At 37.4% G+C, this 17,024-nt stretch overlaps 10 protein-coding genes across 10 annotated transcripts; 7 read left to right on the top strand and 3 right to left on the bottom strand.

Annotated features, from left to right (window-relative positions):
- Positions 1–20: 20 nt before the first annotated feature.
- On the top strand, positions 21–2,120 carry FDP41_000580 (uncharacterized protein; the record flags this gene model as incomplete). Its single annotated transcript, XM_044709364.1, has 1 exon — positions 21–2,120. One exon carries the CDS (start codon positions 21–23, stop codon positions 2,118–2,120), a length of 2,100 nt encoding a protein of 699 aa, XP_044569394.1.
- Positions 2,121–2,194: 74 nt separating this feature from the next.
- FDP41_000579 (uncharacterized protein) lies at positions 2,195–3,058 on the bottom strand (the record flags this gene model as incomplete). Its single annotated transcript, XM_044709352.1, has 1 exon — positions 2,195–3,058. One exon carries the CDS (start codon positions 3,056–3,058, stop codon positions 2,195–2,197), a length of 864 nt encoding a protein of 287 aa, XP_044569393.1.
- A 219-nt stretch (positions 3,059–3,277) lies between these two features.
- On the bottom strand, positions 3,278–4,369 carry FDP41_000578 (uncharacterized protein; the record flags this gene model as incomplete). Its single annotated transcript, XM_044709341.1, has 1 exon — positions 3,278–4,369. One exon carries the CDS (start codon positions 4,367–4,369, stop codon positions 3,278–3,280), a length of 1,092 nt encoding a protein of 363 aa, XP_044569392.1.
- Positions 4,370–4,571: 202 nt separating this feature from the next.
- Positions 4,572–5,453, top strand: FDP41_000577 (uncharacterized protein; the record flags this gene model as incomplete). The annotated part of the gene is made up of 1 exon (XM_044709330.1): positions 4,572–5,453. The coding sequence occupies one exon, from the start codon at positions 4,572–4,574 to the stop codon at positions 5,451–5,453; it is 882 nt and encodes a 293-aa protein (XP_044569391.1).
- A 522-nt stretch (positions 5,454–5,975) lies between these two features.
- On the top strand, positions 5,976–7,259 carry FDP41_000576 (uncharacterized protein; the record flags this gene model as incomplete). Its single annotated transcript, XM_044709319.1, has 1 exon — positions 5,976–7,259. The coding sequence occupies one exon, from the start codon at positions 5,976–5,978 to the stop codon at positions 7,257–7,259; it is 1,284 nt and encodes a 427-aa protein (XP_044569390.1).
- A 177-nt stretch (positions 7,260–7,436) lies between these two features.
- On the top strand, positions 7,437–10,450 carry FDP41_000575 (uncharacterized protein; the record flags this gene model as incomplete). Its single annotated transcript, XM_044709308.1, has 3 exons — positions 7,437–8,262; positions 8,324–9,410; positions 9,547–10,450. 3 exons carry the CDS (start codon positions 7,437–7,439, stop codon positions 10,448–10,450), a joined length of 2,817 nt encoding a protein of 938 aa, XP_044569389.1.
- Positions 10,451–11,313: 863 nt separating this feature from the next.
- FDP41_000574 (uncharacterized protein) lies at positions 11,314–13,341 on the top strand (the record flags this gene model as incomplete). The annotated part of the gene is made up of 1 exon (XM_044709297.1): positions 11,314–13,341. One exon carries the CDS (start codon positions 11,314–11,316, stop codon positions 13,339–13,341), a length of 2,028 nt encoding a protein of 675 aa, XP_044569388.1.
- Positions 13,342–13,498: 157 nt separating this feature from the next.
- Positions 13,499–14,175, top strand: FDP41_000573 (uncharacterized protein; the record flags this gene model as incomplete). The annotated part of the gene is made up of 4 exons (XM_044709286.1): positions 13,499–13,679; positions 13,779–13,958; positions 14,013–14,038; positions 14,095–14,175. The coding sequence occupies 4 exons, from the start codon at positions 13,499–13,501 to the stop codon at positions 14,173–14,175; spliced, it is 468 nt and encodes a 155-aa protein (XP_044569387.1).
- A 74-nt stretch (positions 14,176–14,249) lies between these two features.
- Positions 14,250–15,569, bottom strand: FDP41_000572 (uncharacterized protein; the record flags this gene model as incomplete). The annotated part of the gene is made up of 4 exons (XM_044709275.1): positions 14,250–14,334; positions 14,450–15,183; positions 15,312–15,366; positions 15,541–15,569. 4 exons carry the CDS (start codon positions 15,567–15,569, stop codon positions 14,250–14,252), a joined length of 903 nt encoding a protein of 300 aa, XP_044569386.1.
- Positions 15,570–15,880: 311 nt separating this feature from the next.
- Positions 15,881–16,878, top strand: FDP41_000571 (uncharacterized protein; the record flags this gene model as incomplete). Its single annotated transcript, XM_044709264.1, has 3 exons — positions 15,881–16,040; positions 16,205–16,484; positions 16,620–16,878. The coding sequence occupies 3 exons, from the start codon at positions 15,881–15,883 to the stop codon at positions 16,876–16,878; spliced, it is 699 nt and encodes a 232-aa protein (XP_044569385.1).
- Between the last annotated feature and the right edge of the window lie 146 nt (positions 16,879–17,024).

Raw genomic sequence — 17,024 nt, 5'->3', positions numbered from 1 at the left:
TTAGAATATTGAAGTCAACCATGTCAACTGCAAGCAACAGTCCATCTGCGACTGAAAGAAGGGACAATCTTGGAGTTTCTTCTTCCTCCAAGTCAAAAACGAACACAACTATCCTCACGTTGGGAGAGTTAGAACCATCCTCATGCTCCTCCTCATCGTCGACTTTGGTTTCTTCCTCCAGTTATTCTCAACAACAATTCATTCAATTCTCAGCTCAGCCGCCTTCCAATTCTCAAATTACCAATGAAACGAAACGCAAACTTTCCTCAACATCCTCCGATAAAGAGGGTCATAAAAGTATCTTCTCCAAATACGGTAGAAATAAGAAGAAACCATCCTTTGATATTCATCATTATATGATCATCTATGAGGAATTAATGAACTGTCCAGAGGCACGAGATAATTTTCAAGAGTTTCTCTCTGAAAGTTATTCTGAAGATCCCATGATCTTCTTACAAGAAATATCTCACTATCGACAGCAATATGAGCTTGCAAGAGATTTCATCATGAAGGAATATAAGGCAACTGCTTCAGCAAGTAAGAGTGACAACAGCATGAATCAAGCATGTCCGTCCTCACTCAATACAAGCATGTCAATGAGTTCAAGTAGCTCCTCCTTCGTGTCATCATCCTCATCTGGGGTAGATTCTCCATTCCCTTATGGACCAACAGCTGTGAATGATGCTACAGTAGAACCTGAGAGTGTTACTCTGATTGAAAGCGAAGAAATGATTGAAGAATGTTTCTCGTATCTCTTCATTTTGTATCAAATGTTGGGACACATCATTGAAACGTACATGAATCCAGAAGGTGCAAAGGGTTTGAATTTGACACGGACTCAAACTTCTGGCTTGTATGAGCAATATGAAATAATTTCGAATATCATGAAAAAAGCAAGCAATCTAAAGCGAAGAAAATCTTCCAAGTCTCCTGTCAATGACATTCTAGAGTTTGTGGCCACCACAAGAGGTGAAAACTTGGCTCGTAGACCTTCATTCGATGTGCCATTAGGTTTTTGCCCTCTCCAAGTGCTCAACTTGTTTGAACCAAATTCACTGTTCAAGACAGTTGAATTTGCCGTCAATTTAGATCTCAAGACGGACCAGTTCAGTCGATATAGTCGATCACAAAAGATGGCCAAGTTCCTCTTGAAAAAAGGCGAGGAATTCACGAGATCGATTGCTGTGAATATTTCTGGAGGTTTTGTTCTGGACATTCGATACAAACTTAAAGATTTTTCTTCAAAACTTCTAACGGATCGTGACATTTTCTTTGCATTTTCATTGATGGAGGATACACCAGATTGGGAGTTGTTGACCTACACGGAAAAACCAAATATTTGTCAGTCTTTCATATCCAAAACGTCTTACATGATTGGAAAATCAGATAGTTCAAAGGGAATGAGAATTTACAAAATAATCCTTCATTTGGATTATCCAGTTGAAGATGTGTGGGCCGCATTTTGCGACATTGATGTTCGATCGAGACTCGATAAGAACCTTAAATCTATAGAACCCACTGGGTTTCAATCTCCTTCAAAAATTGGTGCAGAGAAAGCGGCCAAGATAAGCTACGAGTCTGCAAATAGAGATACAGAAGAGAAGATATTTTCTCTCGAACATCCTCCCTTGGCATTGCAGTTTTGTAAATGTATGATTGATTTGAAATTACCTTTCTTTAAAACTAGGTTCTTTCAGGGAACTCAAACCTCGTTTTACGATCCGGGTATTGAAAGTTATGTGAGTATTGGACATACTGCTGACAATGGAGAAGTGCCAAACTCATGTGTGCTGAATAAGTGTCTCTATACCTTTGTATTCCAGCGAGTAGGTGAAAAATCGACTCGTTTAATTCACACTGTATACACCGACTTGGAATTGCGATTCAATCCAATTTTGTTGACCAAGAAAGTGTTCAAACAACGAACTGCAATCCTTCAAAATGGATATGAAACATTGCTCAAAGAGTTGACACAGAACGGTACAAAAAGTGTCATTTCCACCAATGGTCTTAGAGATGTGCTCTTCTACAACAGAGCCGTTCAAGAGAATGCTGCCATGTACCCCAATCGTTCATGGTTCAAGGAATATGAAAGCAGAAAGCACGTTAATAAAAGATAAATCAAATAAAACTCACTCTAAACATTGTCAATAATCTCTGTGTGTTATTTGGTTGACAGTGTCAAAACTTTTGGTCAATTTTTCTTGGACTGCTTTGAGTCGTCCTTTGGTGCAAAAATTTTGAGTGTGTCAATGTGTGAAGTTGTGGAGTTATCATGCCTTATTACTGCCTTCTGGTTGAACCTAAAGTTAGAATTTGGTTTTGGAGCCTTATCATTCTTGATGGACTCTGACCACTTCTTGTTCTTTTTGAATTCTTTGATCGCTCGTAACTCAGTTTGTGCTTCCACTTTAAGTAATTTTCGCTTCATCTTTTGCAATTCTTCCTCTTCTCCAACTTCACTCCATTCAAAATGAGGTAGAAACTTGACACTGTACATTCTACTGTCGCTCCTAGAAACGGTGCTTCCGTTAAGTGTGAGAGCCACTCGTTTTGCAATGTTCTTATCCTCAAATTCAACGTAAAATCCAACTCTGACATGCCGTAAACCTCTCCTCTCATATTTCGATTCTACTCTAGCAACGGTTCCAAATTCTGCAAGCATTTTTCGGAGCGCTTTTTCATCTTTCAATGTGGGAGGAATTGGGTTTTTTCCGAAATCAGTAGATATATAAATTACACCTTTAGTCTGTTCCGATTGTTTCAATTGCTCATAATCAATTGGTTTTGCTACTTTCACTTCTCCAATCTTGACTTCCTGATCAAAATTATCCATCACATTGAGAGATGGCAATTTTGTCTTCTTGTTCTTGGTTTCCGAGTCGGCACTAACGTCATCTCCCTTTTTCCTCTTCTTTTTTCGAGAAGTTTCTTCTAATAATTTTTGAATGCGTTCTTCCTCATCGGAAGTATTTTCCTCTTCTTCTCTTTCATCCTCGCTACTGCTGATATCTTCCACGATGGTGAATGTGGGTGTTTGAATGACGTTTTTGGGCATTTTTTTTTAGAGTTTCGAAAAATTTTGAACTTTCTTTTTGGATTAGTAATTTTGGATCTCTGTGTCAAACACTAAATATTTAAATATTTGAGGGTGTGTATTTATTGATCATTTATTGACACTCATGTTGTGTCAAAATTCACTAGTGATAAATTTCCCAGGTTAGGTCAAGTACAAGAGCATGTTGCTGCAGTCCTCGAAGATCCTTCAAAAAACCTCTCAGAAGGAATTCCCACATTTGGATGGTTCCATCAATTCGTTCTCCAATTTAATTTTCAAACTCTCATTTCGAATTTTGTTAAGCACAAAACATGCAGGAATGGAAACCAGTACGATCCATACCATCCAAATCAAAGAAAGCACACTCAGTGCAGCAAATAAACCCATCACTCCCAATTTCCAAGGAGTGTATTCATTTGTCACTGAAAAATCTTTTGGATTCGATGGATCGTACCAACATGAGGTATTTCTGCCCATTTGCCAAATTTCAAAATATGAATCGACACAGTCAAAGTTGGTACCGCATTCCTCCTCCATGCTTGAAGTGATGGTTGCATTTTCTGTGGTATTGTATTGCATGAACACGATGGGTTTCCAACACTGATAACAAGTGACAGTGCAAAAATCATCATCCACTGAGCTGCAACATTCACAATTACAGGAATAGGTGGTACATCCATTGTTGTCGCAACTTGAACATGTGTCACAACAGGTACTACAGCAAGCGAATCCATTGCAACATTGTTCAGTCTGATTCACTGGCAAAGTCGCAAGAACATCTTGACATTTTCTCAAGCCTTTAGGACATTCATTGCAATTTGGACAACTCCGATCACAACATCGATAGGGACGAATATCTCTTGCTACAACATAACAGGTAGAGGCATGCCAAACATGTTTGATTTGAATTTCTCTAAGATTCAATCCAAAAAACAATCCAAACCAAACTCCTAAAAAAGCAATCAATAAAATCACAGCCAAAGGAGAACTAGCACAGCAATAACAATTCATAGATTTGCAGCATGAATAACAGCATGAATCTATGGCTCGCATTTTGGCATATCTCTCTTTCAAATATTTTGTATATTCCTTTTTAATGTTGCTCGAGAAGGATTTCAAATGAGCAAATCGTTTAAATTTGGATTTCCACAACATGTCATGATTACTGGACTCGTTCCAAGATTGACACACCAAAGATGCATTCAGAAGGGTCCGAGCGTCCACATATTCCAAAATATGAACCAAAACATCATTCGCAAACAGTGAGCGTGATGATTTCTTTGCACTTTTTGTTCCCATCATTGGAGTCATTTCTCAAGGATCATGTTGTTTTCTTCTGCCGAGCAGGTGATGTATAGAAAGAGTGAATGGTCTTATTTTTTGGTGCAACGGTGATTGCTATTTATATTGAAAGGCATGTGTCGACTATTACTGGATCGTTTTACTTATTTTTGATTTCTCACGAGTAGGGACCTCGATGTTGCGCCCTTCGTTTTGAAATCTCTTTCCAGGCATGCACCTCCTCGAAGGTATCAGAATGGAACAAGGAAATTCGGGTTCTTGGGAGACGGAATGTCTTTCGAGAGAAGAAGGAATTCCCAAAAAGAGAAAAATTGAAGACGAAATGACCTATCACAAAATATTGCAATTGTATGTCACAAAAATTAACTACACTATTGACACTCAACTTCCACCCTTGCTCAATGAATACTTAAAAGAGAAACATTCCGACAAAATATCCTCTCTCGAAGATCAAATGAAACGTGTCATTTCAAAAATTGGAAAAACTCGAAAACTTTGTGGGGCATTTTCTAACTTTTTTTCTCAACAGGAAATTTTGGTGAGTTATTCATCTCAGAGGCTTTCGAGGGAGAAATTGTGGAAATTATTTGGAGGTCATGCATCTGGATATGAATCCATGAACGAATTCCAAACCCATCGAGAACTCTCATTAGCTGAATTGAAGGCACCGTTCAAGGCTGTTTTTATGGATGATTACAAAGTCGCCGAGTCGGTGGAATCAACATATACTGTGTTTACAAGCTGTGGATTTCCTTTGAGAGTGCTTTTTGATTATTGGATAATTGTTCCAGATTTTAACGATCCTGCAGAGACATGTTTCATTAATGGTCATCGATTGTTTTCTCATTTCTTTGAAAAAGAAACAAATGAATCGCATTCCGTGTATTCTGAGAAATGTTTGAATTATGTGAAATGTATTTTGTTTGGTCAACACGCACAGCAGGAGGATTCAGTAATATTGAACACTCTCTTGTATGATTGGTTGCGTTTGGGATTGTTTGAGAATTCCCATTCGTATGAGTCGTCAGTTTCAAGTGATTCAAAGGCTCTCCCCACATTCAAAAACAGTACAAATTGCGCAATCCAGTTCTGACAGATGAAGAGGAGGAAGAAGAGGAAGAAGATCAGTAAACATTTATTAGTCAATTTCCTCTTCGAGGTAATTGTTTGATGGAACTGTATTTAAATGCTGAATCAACTTTTGGAATTTATTATGTCAATTTAGGACATCTCTAAAAGGAAAATGGAAAATTGAAAAAGAGGAGAAAGGATCTTTTGAAACTAAATTGATGATAAATCACTTCAGATGAACAGAACGGGAGAAATGGTTTTTAAAGATTTGATTCCGTCGTGCCGATCTTACATACTCATGCATCAATTTCGGTTTTTATTTGGATCCAAATCATTCACGGCATTTAATTTTAAGGAGGAAATTAATTTTTCCCAAATTAGGATCTGAAATCAGCCATTCAACATATATTGCCATTAGGACAAATGGTGAATTCAATTATGGAAGAGAGATCAGCTTCAAGAACAATTCTTCTTCGTCACAAAATACAACATGGTCTCACCACTCTCAAAAAAGAATCACCACGACCACTGACACCTACTGTCAATGAACACGATCCCTCGTTTCTTCAAATCCGTTTCTTCGAGTCTCCACCACCGAGTTTGGAGCTCGTTCAAGAAGAGAGTCCCAAATACAAAAACTGCTTTCGGATGGACTTCTGTTGGATTGGGCATGGGATCTCTCTATTTGTTCCATCGCCAACTGCAACTTTCACAACACCATTTGATACTCTTGGCCGAAGAAGACGAGAAGAGAGAGGAGAACTTTTACGGAGAGGATCAACAACCTTCACAACTCCAATTCATTAACTCAACGTGTGCCTCGGTGTCATCCGTTCCTGGAGCTGCTGGAGAATTTGTCAACGGAAGAGAGGATCTTCCAGTTGTGGAAGCGGAACTGACGTTTGCACCCAATGTTCCTCCACCCATTCAAAGAGACTATCCTGTTCGACTTGTTGTCAATTTGGAAACCACCGTTGTGGTTGGAAAACTGTCACAACAGTACAAGTATGAATTTTGGACATTTAATGGAAAAGTTCCTGGCCCATTTATTCGAGCTCGAGTCGGAGATGTCATGCAAATTAATTACACAAATAAGGATGAAAATGGAGTGGGTCACAACATCGATTTCCATGGAGTGACAGGTCCAGGTGGTGGCGCTGAACTATTATTCGCAGAGAAGGACGAGACAAAAACTGCCTTTTTCAAATTGCTATATCCAGGATTGTTTATTTATCATTGTGCAGCCGGACCTGTTCCGACTCATGTGGCCAATGGAATGTACGGCTTGTTGTTGGTAGAACCTGAAAATGGAATGTCCAAAGTAGATCGAGAATTTTATGTCATGCAAAGTGAATTTTATGGAGAACCTTCGGATGACGATCCCAAACTTTTGGAATATTCCTATGTCGATGGATTCGATGAACATCCATCCTATGTGGTTTTTAATGGTCGAGAAAATTCTCTCATTGAAAGTCCTCTCCAAGCTCGAACCAACGAAAAAATTCGAATCTTTTTTGGAAATAGCGGTCCTAATCTCAACTCTGCATTTCACATTATTGGAACAATTTTCGATAAGGTCTATCGAGACGGAGATATCGTCAGCAATCCTTCAAGGTTCCTACAAATCGCATCGGTTCCTCCTGGAGGCGCCTCTGTTCTGGAATTTGACACTGTCGTGCCTGGAAATTATACCTTGTTGGATCATGCAATATTTAGATTGGATAAGGGAGCAACTGGTTTTTTGAAAGTATCAGGTGACAAGCGACCTGATATTTATGAAGGAACGGATTTACCTAAACGATGTCCCAATTGTAAATTACATAACTAAGAGCTAGGTTTATCATCATTTCGTTAAAAATTAGCTTGTCCTCTTATTCGTAGAAACAATCGAAATGATGAAAATAAACAATTTCTGGTGCCCGTAAGATTTTTAAGGCAATTGAATTTTCCATTCCGCTCTCGAATGTGTTTTTGGTTGACTGAACATAAAAAAAATGCTGCGGTTATGCGTGTGAGGAAACGATACGACCCTCGCAATGTTTCAACGCTCTTCAATGTTTCTCTCGATTACTTTTACCCGACAGTGCCTGATGAAACCAACAGAGAGGATGTGTTCGGCGAGACTACTCAGAGGATGGATTTCAATCTTTCTTCGGATAAAGATACCTCTTCGGAATGCATTTCAAAACAATTACAACAACTTCACTTCTCAGAGGAGATACATGTAAACTATCATCAAACTATTTCAACAAGAGAGCTTTCTTTTGATGAATGGAGATTGATTGCAAGTTTTCTCACGAGCCGTGCTGCCTTTCATGGACTTGCGGGTGTCAATCAAACAGCTAGACTTGCTGTAGTGTCTTGTCATTTTGTTCAAAACACGTTCGTGGTGCAATCTTTTGTTCGGGGATGGATGGAAACTGAATCAAGAAGCGCAATAAGAGATCAATTGGTTCCCATTTACCGACTGAAAAACATGTTGCAACCCTTGCATGATTATCATTTACATGATTTGACACATTTTGTTCATCCTGATGTCAAGAAGAAATCACAAATACCTCAAGAAGATAGCCCTTCTCAACGCATTTCACATTTGCCAATTCCGAATTATTACTCAGCGTCGTGTGTTAAATATGCTTGCGAATCTGGCTTTACTGCTATGATTGATCAATTACTTGAGAAACCCTTTCTTCTTCGTTTGTCTTCACTGGATTTGTATCAATGGGTGAAAGTTGCTTTAACGAACAATCATTACGATCTTGCAAAGAAGATTGTTAAAGTTTTCATGCAACCGATTGCATTAGAACCAAAACCAGCGGAGGAAACCATACGTAGTTTCGATTTTCGTCCCATACTATGTTGTGCGTGATTTTTATTTAACCCTTAAGCAAGAATTTGAAAGCATTCTTTCGTCAGAAAAGGCTGATGCAATTTTAAAACGATCCATAAGAGCAATCTTTTCTGAGGGCCATTTCGTTACATTACTGAAGAAGAATGATTTTGAGAATGCCTTATTTTTATTAAGGGAGATCTTTGCTCTAAACTTACATGACATCAATACTATTGAGTATATCATGCATACAACATTTGAACGTGCATTGTCTAATTCTTTTGGTATTAATGGTGAACAAATGATATGGCTCTTTGATGCTATTTATGAGATAGGAAAAACAAACACTCATATTTCGAGAATAGCCCATAGATTCATTCCAAAATACTCTGAGCTCTATCACGTATACATAACCAAATTCAACAACCGAGATGTGAATGCTGACAAAAAATACTTTGAAAGCGCTCTCTCTGAATTACCACCTGGTCGTGATTGGAATTTTATACTCTCAGTCATTCAGCCTTCATTCTCTGCATTTAACACGATAATACTATGCAGTTTGGGAACTATCCAGAAATTTGAGCCATGGTTTAGTAATACCTATCCAAACGAGCTAGCCGAATACTTGTTTGAAAATATGTCTATTTTAGAACAAAATTATATTTATATTGCAGCACACAGCCATGAAATTCAACAAATATTTAACTCACAGACGCAACAAAAACTTGCTTCTTTATTCCTATCCCAAGATCGATTGAGTTTAAACAAACTCATATTCCTGTTGAAAACATTTGATTGTTTCTCAGAACTCATCAAAATTTTGATAGAAAAAACCAACAGAGACTTCATATTACAACCAATATATAATTACGTAATTTCTGAAATTTCAAATTCAAATCTCCACATGGTGAACGATTTCATCTTCGCGAGTGACATTGGTACTGAGAACGATATTAACAGCGTTCATTGCACCGCAGCAGTTTTGATGTATTGTGCAAAAATTGGCAAGAGACAGTTTTTTGAGTGTATTGTGGAACAACAAAAGGATATCATTTGTCAGTTTCCTCAATTCTTACCAATTATCTACAACACTGTTGCTGACATGGTACACGTTGAACATTCAAACTTGAAGAAAGAATTTCATTTGGTGTCACATTCAACAGAAATACTTTTGTTCATCATTCGACATGAAATTTTAAGAAAATATTTTGAATGTGCTGGCTTCTGTTTCCTCATTACCTGTTTCCATTATTGGTTTCCACACAAATATCAACAACTTTTTTAGTGATTGCAAGTCTGATATTCATGCCCTCGACAAACAGGCTGTTTTAAAGGAATATGGATTTAGTACCAGTGATATTTCAAAACTTATTGAAATCTACATTTCACGGAATGCACGACTCTCAGATTTATTACATTTTCCTTCCTTCACCAGTGAACACTTGTTTGAAATACCTCATTTATTCAATCCAATTAAGTTGGATAAGATCAGCGATTTATGCAGAGTATATGATTTATTGATGACTAATTTTGAACAAGAACGAATCAAAAACAAATTCAAAGAATTCTTTTGCTATTTACATGGAAGACAGAGTTTCATGACAGAGAATAGCAAAGTTTTTAACAAGTCGTACATGACTATGGTGGAAGCGATTATGTATGACATATTGTTCGATGAAGAGTTTTGCAATGCCGTGTCCTCGTTTCACAAATGTTTGAACGAAATTTCTTCGAACAGCCACAGCGACAACGACGTTACTCGATCAGAAATGAACCACTTCTCAAAACTTCTCAAGAAAGAAAGTTCAGACCAGTTAATGGAACCATTGTCATTTAAACTTTCTGATAATGAGAGATTAATACAAGTCTTAAAATCAAAAGCTGAGAATCATCCTTTAGAAATCAAGCCGTCAAACTTTACAGTGTGGAAAGCATTCATTCAACAATTTTCGAATCCTGACATTTTGGCCCAAGTGAATCAGCTTTTGGATAAGCTGGAACCTACTGAAAAAGATCCTTTCTCGATTCTCAATACTCCACTTCATGCCACACAACATGGAATTCCTTCTCGAGTTCTCTTTACTTTTGGCTTGTCTTGTGCATCACCTGTTCCTAATCCATTTCAGACAACAACCAATTCATTTCACTATCACTCCAGATCAGTTTCTCAACGAAAAAATCAACGTTGAAGTCGACAGAGACTTGTAAGAACCTTGTCTTATAATATAATTTCAAGAATAGAAGTTCGTTCTACATGAGAGATACATCTGGAGACATTGCATGGGAATTGTAAAATGTGCCAAGTGTATACAATAGGTATATTTGAAATGTAATAATGGAAATTAATTCGATTAAATCATTTGAAATGATTTATATCAATATTATAATTGGCAATTTTAATGATCATTTGCTTTCTTAATATTGGTCAAATAATGAATGTCACGTGTAGTATGTGTATTCATTATTGTAGTGGAGGTGGCATGTTATCCACCTGTCAAGATTTACTCAAATTTGTGAAAGGCTTGCAAAAATTCCTACCTCCATTCTTGAGTTTTGATGCAAATTGCAACAAAAATCCAAATTCTTTCACAAGTTTCATCATGATTTCTTTGTTTGCATGACCAATAGAGACTAAATTTTCTAATTCTGGACACAGTATTTTGACAGCTTTCAACATGAATTCTTCATCTCTATACAAATCCCATGGGTATCATACCCATCGAAGTGCCTTCCTATTTTGTTTAATTGCTTCAAATATGAATTCTCTGTCTTCTATAAAGGCACATGGAGCATAAACAAAATCATGTTGAAAATGAGTCAGCGATCTGTTATCCTCAATAATTGTTTTTGAACATTCCAGCAAGTGCCTTCGAAACCGCAGTGGTTTCACAAGGCGTCTCAAATTTTGATACCTCTCAAGTGAGAGGATTGTTGGCTTCTCAATTGGCACCACTCCCAGATACTTCAAGTTTTTCTTCCAAGAACAAAACAGCAGAATGAATTTAGTGTGAGTGATGAAAAAATCAATAAAGAAATGAATTTTGAAAAAAAAATGTCGGCCACAGTTTCTTGTGGGAAATTTTTCATCGCTGCCGTGATGATGTTGAGCCTTTTTCTGCTTCATCATCATCAGGTGAGTGGTATTCAAACATGCACCAATTTAAATGCTGTAGCTGAAGCGGTAAATTCAAAAGACTATATTCAATATATTGTTGATCAACAGCCAATTGATGAATATTATACAGCCTATGTGAGCCGAAATGAAGATGTGGACTACAATACGATGAATGTTTCTAGATCCTCCAGCTGGGTTATGAGTACCTTGTTGCAATCCGACAGTGATACCTACATTATTGCCGATGACACGTTGTTGCCATATCCCAATGTCACTTTTGTAGGAATTTCAAATGTCATCACTACCAAATATTTGGTTCAAGTGAATAGCGACTACAAGTACCATAGTGATATAGAAACAATGGGAGTAGTGGCTTCATCACCAATTGTCCAACTTGATACTTCCAATATTCTTTCCGACAATCAATTAGAAACTGTGGCTGCTTCGAAATCATTGAAAACCTCTGATTTCCCAATTCTGAAGGATGATGTTAAAGTTGTTACCATCAACCATACTGCCTTCGTTTCCATTGTTCCATTCCTCTCGAAACAATCCGTGAATTTTGCAATTTTGGATATCAACTCTACCACTCTTCCGGTTCCTTCCTACAATCAAACTTTGGGCGCTTTTTCATTTGTTTTCCCATCCGATTTGATTATCAATGAACCAATTTATGATATTAACGGAACTGTTATTGGCCAACAAAACCACTTATCACCTTCTGCTGTCAGCATTGAATCAATTCCTTCAGTTCAAGATTCCACCAATTTGCAAAAACTTATTTCTGTGAGAATTTTGAGTCTTCAGGTAGTGGAACCAGAGAAATTTGGTAGCAAGGTCAATATCGATGCTGTTGTTACATTGGTAACACAAGGAAGTTTGAAATTCATCAGATATAACATTCAGACAGATTCAGACAATACTCAACCTTCAACTGTGACTGCTAAACCTGTTGCTGCTCGTGTTATCATGCCTAAAGTTGATGCAAATAATTTGCCATTAGGTGCCAAGATTTTGTTCAAGAAAGATGTATTGTACACTCTCATGACAATTTCTCGTGACCAACAAAAGGCCTTTGAAAATTTACATGGAGTCAAACTCGACTTTGACCCATCCCAAGATGTTGCTCCATTCCTTTTGATTGTTAACATTAACACTGGAGCAGTTGCAACTGCGACAAATCTCGGAAAGAAATTACTCAAGACCTCTCGCAACTATGCTACTGATTTTGCTTTTAGTGGAGAAGATGATGTTATTATTGTTGGTAACAGTGAAGATATTACCTATGAGTCAGGTGTTGAAGAGTACAAGAATGTGCAATCATTCTATGTTTATTACTCACACAATTCAGTCGTTGCTGCTGGATACTTTGGAAACTCGCTTTTCATTAAGCGTGATACTACATTCATCCACCCAGCAAGCGAGGCCAACTTGCGATTTATTGCTCTTGCCACTTCATTTGCGATTGATCAAGTGAAAGGAAAATTTGTTGTGGGCGGCTATGTGACTGATTTTGCTCAACCATGGCTTTCTAATGGTAGATTATCACTCGTTCAATTCAATACCACTTCTTTGAGTATTGAGATTTTATATAATATGCAAGTTGCCTATGATGGATCCAATCAAGTGAGAATTATTCGCAACGCCATCAAACAAAACCCAAATGTTAAGGGTGGAAATCCAGCAGTTTTCAATGCTGCACTTTCTATGCATGGTCCAACCACTCCTCCTCCAGCAAACCCAATCGATGACAAATTCAGAAATGTTGCATCAGGATTCTGGCAAATGGATTGTGAACCAATCAATTATGAACTTGCTAATGATCTCACATATGCATTCTATGCCGTTTTCTCTGTTGTTGTTTTCATCATGGCTGTCATTGTCATTACCTGCTCAGCATATGGATTCTATTTGTGTATTAAGGATTGCAGAAAAGGAGACGAATATTCAAAACTCATTGAGTAAGATTTTTTGGAAAGATTTTTCCAGCATTCTTTCCACACTAAACGCGTAGTAGTAGTAGTCGTAGTATTGAACATTCAATAAAACATTCATAATTTATAATTCAAAGCATGTACATTGTAAAAGCTTCACGCGCGAAACATCAGCCACGATCAAAAAAATGTCGACCGCCAATTCCTCTGCAGCAACTCCTCCAAATAATGAACCACAACAAAAGGTTCCGATCCGATGGGATTCAGCCTCTACGGTTCGTGATGCGCTTACCAGCAAATCCGATATGAGAATGGTGGTGTGCTGTTTTGCAGAACCATTTTCACCCATATCAACCACTTTGGCAAGATGTAAGTTTTTGGTGAATGGGAAAAAGATTTTCAATCAATCTATTTGTTTGTCTCTTTCCAAAATTCTTCAATCATCCAATTCCTAAATCTTATACGTAGGGTTTGAGGAAATTAGAATGGGAGATTCTGTAACTTATACCCAAATATTCATTTTAGATCCTTTTGAGAATAGCCAATTTGCGTCGGAATGTGGTATTAAGACCTCTCCTGCTGTGGTGTTGTTTTGGGATGGCAAGCCAGTTTCAATACAAAGAAATGGATGGGATGAAGATACTAAGAGTAAGTAGCGATTGAGACATTGTGGTGTAGTTAATTGCTGTCACACTCGAACAGTTGTTGGAGTTTCTACAAAAGAAAATGTAGGTATTGGAATAATTGGAATAACCATTACATGTTATGCACTCATATTGTCAAGTATATTAATGTTATTCGATTATTAAGAGAAGTTGGAGAGGAGGAAAAACATCCAATGATTCTCAAAGTAGAAAATTTGTAAAAATATCTGTGCTCATGCATTTCGTCGGCAGTGAACCATAGAAACATGGTGCAAAAGGTGACAACTCCATTATTTTATAAATCGTTCTTCATGGTTTCACACATCTTTAAAAACAGTTCTCCTTCTTCATTCTCCTTTCTTGTCAACACATAGAATTTACTAAGTATTCCAAAAACAATATATATTAATCGTCACATTGGCATGTAACCCGAATAAATGAATATTAGTAATGAATCACATTGACAAGAAACTCAACATTTTGTAAATTACTTACTAAGTTTCGTCTCTTTGTCCAGTTCCAAAATTGCCCATATATCTACTATGGACTTTAAACGATTTCAGAATATAGTTATAACGCTCAGGTTTTGTAATTTGATCTACAAAATATGAAACACCATCTCTGTCATCACTCAAAATTTCCAAAAATACGCCCTTTTCATCTAGAAATGTATCAATAACTTTCATTAAGGCCTCAATGGTCTGTTCATCACCCGTGTAAGTTAGCTCACTTCCAATTATAATTTCACACTTTTCAGGCACCTCCATACATGGTTGTTCACCATTAGCAATTTGTTGTAAAGCCTTTGGAATCTCATCATAAATCTTGTACCAGTCCAATTCCATAACCTTTCCGCTTTGCTGCATTTGTTGCTTGTACTTTTTAATTTTCTCTGATTTGCATTTCGTGTTTTCGTCGGTTTCATCAAAATAGGAGTTTGTCTTCAAATTATATTCCATATTATCAACTAAATGAGGTAGATCAGTAATGTAACATTTGGAAGCAAATCGTGACGCGCAAATTCCACACAGGGCAACACCAGCACCGAGCTCCATAACTTTTCTATTGGCAAAAATTTCATCTCCAAATTCATAAATATATCTTGTCAAAATAATGGCAGCATCCCAGAGAGCACATCCAATACCAGCATCAATAATTGACATTTCTCGAATGTAAAATTCATCTTCGTATTCTTTGGTTTTTTTAGAGTATTGACCAAAACCAATGGTCTGTCATGATGATATCATGCATTATTGACATATTTAGAGAGTCCAAGAAACATGAACCAAGTGTGAAAATTAGAAACATTTCGAAAATGTTCCATTTTAGTGATGTTTGAAATACTACGAATCCTTACCTTTCGTCTATTTTTGCCAATTCCCAAAGCTGCTTCCACCCAATTAATCCCTGGACTGTTCATAATAAATTTAAAATTATTATTGGTTGTCATAACATTGTTCATCATCATTTCCGTCATGAACAAGATGTCATTAAAAAATTAATAATTTAAATAGATGAAGAAATGAAATGGAAATCCGATGAAAATTCCTCTGGCTCACATCATTCAAACCACGCAATATACCTACTCTCCAATTTTTTGTCTATTATTCTTCATTTTGTGTGCTAATGCAATCAAGAAACACAAATTTCAACACATTCAATGTTGGCCACACACATGAGAATCCATTCCGATCATCACGATCATTTTTCATCAAATGATGAATACCATCCACCGTTGTCAATATTGTTTCCAAAAGTTTCGTATTCAAAACTTCTTCTTCTTACCTTCAACAAAGTTGGCGACTCGCAAATTTTTTCTGACAATTTTCAAAAAAAAAATATTCATCATCGACCTTTTTGTTGAAAATATTTTCTGAATCATCAATTCATCATCATCAATACTAGTTTTTTCAAATTATTTAAGAAATGAGAGGTTCTGGAGGAAGAGGAGGAGGTAGCTTTGGTGGTAGAGGCGGTGGTGGTCGCGGCGGAGGAAGAGGAGGAGGCCGAGGTGGTGGTCGTGGAGGTGGACGAGGAGGCTCTGGAGGCTCAAAAGGAGAGGAATATCCACCAGAAGAAATCAAATGTAAGATTCTTGTGGTTAATTGTTGTGTTTATATGCGAGAATTTTAATTGTTCAATATCATCCTCTTGTTTTCCTATTGGATGATATATTTCATAAATTCATCTTGATGATGATACGAATATGTGGATGATCATGGAACGGAATTGAATGTTCTGAAACAACAGTGGCTGGTACTTTTGAAAAGCCTGCTGGTACTGACTTTTTGTTCAAATCGGCACTCGACTCTGAAAAGCTCATTCCATTGTGCAATTCAAATGCATACACAAAAGACAAGACACTTCTTGGTAAATTGAAGGAAGTATTAGGTCCTGTCAACAAGGTTTACTTCTCAGTGGAAAAGGATGCTAACTTTAGAGGTGCTATTGGTAACGAAACTGTTGTTTATCTCAACACTAAGCGTATTTTGCCATTGGAACGATTCCTTCCACCAGAAGCAAAGAATCCGTAAGTTTTTCTAATATTATTATTACTGACCATGCTTGTTTCTAACACACACGATATATGTCTCTGTCAATCTATTGTGCTTGTTGAATGCTAAATCAATGACGATGATCGCCTTATTGTGATTACCTTATTTAGACTCATGCCAAAGGAAAAGAAGGCAGGTGGTGCCGGTGGTCGTGGAGGAAGAGGTGGTAGAGGTCGAGGTGGTGGTCGAGGAGGACCAAGAGGAGGCGGCAGAGGAGGTGGCCGTGGAGGTAGCAGTGATCGTGGTGGTGGCCGTGGAGGTGGAAAGTTCGGTGGTGACCGCAGTGGAGGTAGAGGTGGATTTGGAGGTGGTGACCGTGGTGGCAAATTTGGAGCCGGTGGAAAGTTTGGAAATAGCAAGAAGTTTTAATAGTATTATTGTTGAGCTTTTTCAACCTAATAATAGGTAACGTATCCTAAAACACTTTTTTCAATTTTGTAACCCTCAAAGAAGTGATGCGATCATTTCCATGCCCTACTCACACAAGCTTAGACACCTCGTTCTTATAATTATTA

This window comes from Naegleria fowleri, assembly GCF_008403515.1.
Source record: "Naegleria fowleri strain ATCC 30894 chromosome Unknown tig2, whole genome shotgun sequence".
Lineage (NCBI taxonomy): Eukaryota > Heterolobosea > Eutetramitea > Acrasida > Naegleriidae > Naegleria > Naegleria fowleri.
This window is presented reverse-complemented; position numbering and strand designations above follow the sequence as displayed.